The following is a 3711-nucleotide window of genomic DNA, read 5'->3' as shown; positions in this document are numbered from 1 at the left end:
TTAAAATCACAGAAGTAGGTAATCACAGCTTTAGTAAATACCTCTTTTTTTTTTTTTTTTTTTTTTTTTTTTTTTTTTTTTTTTTTTTTTTTTTAAATTTACTTAAAAGCTTTGTAAGCAAAACTGGTGAAAGAAAGAGGCCTTCACTACATGGCTTATTTTACTGCTGTGCCATATATGGCATTTTAAAAGAATAACCTGTAATGCAATCAGAACAGATCCATTCTTCAGTTGAGCGTTCTACAGATTTTCATCAGAAGAAAAAATATTGAAAACAACTGCAAAGCAGGCTTATAGTATTTCCATTTTGCAGCCTGCAGGTGTAACTRTGGCAGTAAGAATGGAAGTTACAGTAGAAATACCATTTCTTCCGAATCAATTATAGCAAAGCATTGTGCAGTATTTTGGATTAAATATGAAAAGAGCTTGTATAATCACTTTGTACATGCCAAAAAAGCAATAACATGAACCAAAAATACAAATTACAACAGAAAAACACAAGTGTGGCTATTATTTTTCAAAAYATTCAGTGCTTTCAAGGCAAATTGTTTTGTAAAATAAAACACAAACAGTATCCTTTAACCAAAGAGGGAGGAGGAAAAAAAAAAAAAAAACCCTTTTAAACAAAAGTTTAACTATTTTTCCATTTTAATCATGAGTCCAAAAATGCATTTCAAAATTTAATAGTCACAGGCTTCACTTGCAATGAGAGTGACAGATTCCTGCTTGACGAAACTCAGGGACACCGGTTTAACACACATTTCACCATTCTGTATATGCCTGAAACTTCAGTTAAAAAAAATCTTTTGAGAAAGATGCACACATACCTGTGGCACAACATCTTGAAGAAATGTAACAACACTTTCCATATATGACTGTTCCCTTGAAAACAGAAAGGGAATTTTTAGTTACCACTCAAGTTCACAAACGGTCAGGAATATATTCAGTTACTCTCATGACCCCAGAAAATGTGTCTGCTGCTTAATACAACCAAAATACTAAGGTGTTTGCAATGCAGATACTTACTATACAGCCAAATACACTGTGATAACATTTATGTTGCCGATAAGCCTGCAAAGAGTGGATAGCTATTTATGATACAACTGCTCAGGAAAAGGAATATAAAGAAGCCTTCAACTCTCAAGCCTACAAGGGAAAAAACATGTCCTCCGCATCATTTCAGTTTACTAAAGCAGAGCAGAGCTTTGGAAATTATTTCTCCATAATTTCCCCTCAACTTGGTTTAAATAATGTACCATGAAGAAAAAAACAATTGCCCTCTGTGTGTTGCAAGTAAAGTGTAAGCCCTGACACATACTATACGCCATGATGAAGTTGAACAACATGAAACAGTTGTTTATAGCAGTTCCATGGTAGGAAGGGGGAAGGATGAGCAAGATGCTAACTAAGAGGCGCCAGGAGGTATTTTCACTTAAGTAGTTATAGCCCAGAGAAATTATTCCTCCTACAAAGTTCATTAAGGGCAATAATTTAGAATATTATGTAGTGTAAGATAGGTTTGCTCTGGTAGATTCAAACTGATGCTTCCATTAGCTTATCTTCACACAGGCAGCAAGTCTCTTGTGTAACCGCTGAGAGGCATAAAAACGCAGACTGATTTACATTAGACTGACAGTGTTGTAAGTACACAAAAAGTTTGTGCTGTCATGAGTAATGCTGAAACATGCTGGCAACAAGCGCTACATTCATAAAGTTAAGGTTTTCTTAATCATTTCAGACTATTTAGCTAACAGTTTTGGCAGCCTTCAGATCAATTTTTATTTTGGTAGGCATTCTTCCCACACTAACGGAAGATTTCTAAGAGCAACAAGGATGGACTGTACCAGCAGAATGAGGAAACTCAGATTCCTGATGGCCAAAGGCACAGAGCTTTTCTTCATGCTGCAACACCTGACCATTCTGTCCATATATAACTAGTTGAATACTCTCTGAAAACAAAGATAAACCTAAGACTGTAAATTATAAAATTYGGGAAAGTTTATTCCAGTCCATGAATAACAAAAACATGTTTTGGTCAGCAATCCAAGGATTACTGAATTAAAGTAAGTTTGTCATACTGCTTAAAGCAGAGGTTTATAAATACAAGCTGTGGTTTCCAGTGAGGATTCCTCTTTGATTTATGTAGGTCACCAAAACTGCCTTTGTACACCTTCAAAGCTTTCTATTACATAGCAAAGATATTTGTCCATCTTATAGGCATAGTATAAAATGCAACGTCCCAATTTCTCATCTGAATGTCCGCCAGCAAGAATAGCATCCTCATTTTTCAGTTGATAAAATGAGAACTTATTTTTTTCCAATACATCTTGATTTGTAAACAAAGCAGAGGTTTGGAAACTGTTTTATTCAGTGTACGTACTTCAAGTCTTTCTAAAGCTGAAAAACTTCCACAGGGATTTTTTTTTTAAGTATTTGAAAACACACACAAGAACTTGGCAGAACCTTCTAGCATTAGGGGAAGAAAGAGCAATAGGAGGAAGAGGTTGAAAGTGACTCTTYGTATTTAAATATCCTGTTATCTGTAGTACTAACCTCTGAAAGCAAACTAACAGTCACTGAAACAAATACTATAAGTCAACATTTTAATACAGTGCAATTTTACAGCAACAATTCAGCAGCATAAATRTACTCAGGAAGGGACAAAAAAGTCACAAAGTTACTTTACAGAACAAAGATAAGAAATAYATCTTCTAAACTGTATTTCCCAGCTTGTTTTGCCAATAAAAGTACTTTCATATGAGCACAGTGAAAATCAGGATGCCTGAGCGGAGAAGGATGGTCTCTCATTTTCTATATCTGACTGATTTCAGGGATCTCTTTTGAGGTTTTTGTTCTCTTGAGCAAAATAAATAAAATCTATAACTCCAATTACAGAAACGTTTTAATGACACGCTTATATGTTCTAATGCATCCATTCCTGTTACAAGATTATACATAGAATGGCAAGAAAGGCGCATGCTATATACTAGCTATTGCAAACTGAGTTCTTTCACCTACCTACAGCTAGCACAGTATTCAGCCAACATAATTATGTAAAGAAACAAGAAAACATTGAAAGATAAAGCACTCATTTTTAAAGTGGGCAACTTTGAAGGCTGGTCCAAGTTCTTGGTCTATTAGGCTTAAAAGGATCCCATTCAGGGAGACAGGTTGACCTGCCTAGTCCTAGGAGACAGGAACAAAACTTCTGTTTACTTCTTTTACTGGAGAGTTCTCCATGCAGCACAATTTACTGCCAACACAACTCTTCATAGCCAGCTCTGAAAGACAATTTGTGCCAGGCTCTTCTTGCACAAAAAGATGCAAACCCCTTCAATTAAGGGCTATTTCTCAAAACAAGCTTACGTGACAGCTTGTGGGCGAACGACCACTCCTCCCGTGCATCTGCTYGGTCGGCGTGGAGATTCTGTAGCCATTGCTCCTTTTCAGGTACCTGGAAGTAACACATTTCTTTTAAATAATAGTTCACGTAAGAGTTATTTACATTAGTTTCAGCTATATTCTTTAAGATGATGAAAATCTCTTCAAGAAGGAAACTTCAGTTATACAAACCTGAAAGGCACTGTGCCCCTTTCATAGTACTCTCAGATGAGATGAAAGAAAAAACTCCTTTTATATATATAAATATGTGTGTAGATATATAAAGATATTGGTATAGGTTCAGAGCTACTATCAGTAGCAAATAAAAAC

The 3711-nt window shown here is 35.5% G+C and overlaps 1 protein-coding gene across 4 annotated transcripts in view; it reads right to left on the bottom strand.

Moving 5' to 3' along the window:
• BCAS3 (BCAS3, microtubule associated cell migration factor) overlaps nucleotides 1-3474 on the bottom strand; it is a 265434-nt gene extending 261960 nt beyond the window's left edge. For 2 of the 4 annotated variants that reach the window (XM_026047804.1, XM_026047805.1), the window contains exons 1-2: nucleotides 3367-3472; nucleotides 828-882 (exon numbers count right to left, since the gene is read on the bottom strand). In XM_026047804.1, coding sequence (XP_025903589.1) covers nucleotides 828-882; nucleotides 3367-3437 — 126 coding nt within the window. In that variant the 5' untranslated portion in view covers nucleotides 3438-3472. Of the gene's footprint in view, nucleotides 1-827; nucleotides 883-3366 lie in introns of all 4 variants that reach the window. The other 2 variants (XM_026047802.1, XM_026047803.1) reach the window with 2 other exon arrangements.
• Between the last annotated feature and the right edge of the window lie 237 nt (nucleotides 3475-3711).

Source organism: Nothoprocta perdicaria, unplaced genomic scaffold, assembly GCF_003342845.1.
Source record: "Nothoprocta perdicaria isolate Ctin4 unplaced genomic scaffold, notPer1 scaffold_50, whole genome shotgun sequence".
NCBI lineage: Eukaryota > Metazoa > Chordata > Aves > Tinamiformes > Tinamidae > Nothoprocta > Nothoprocta perdicaria.
The sequence above is the reverse complement of the archived record's forward strand: the minus strand, read 5'-3'. Positions and strand labels throughout refer to the sequence as shown.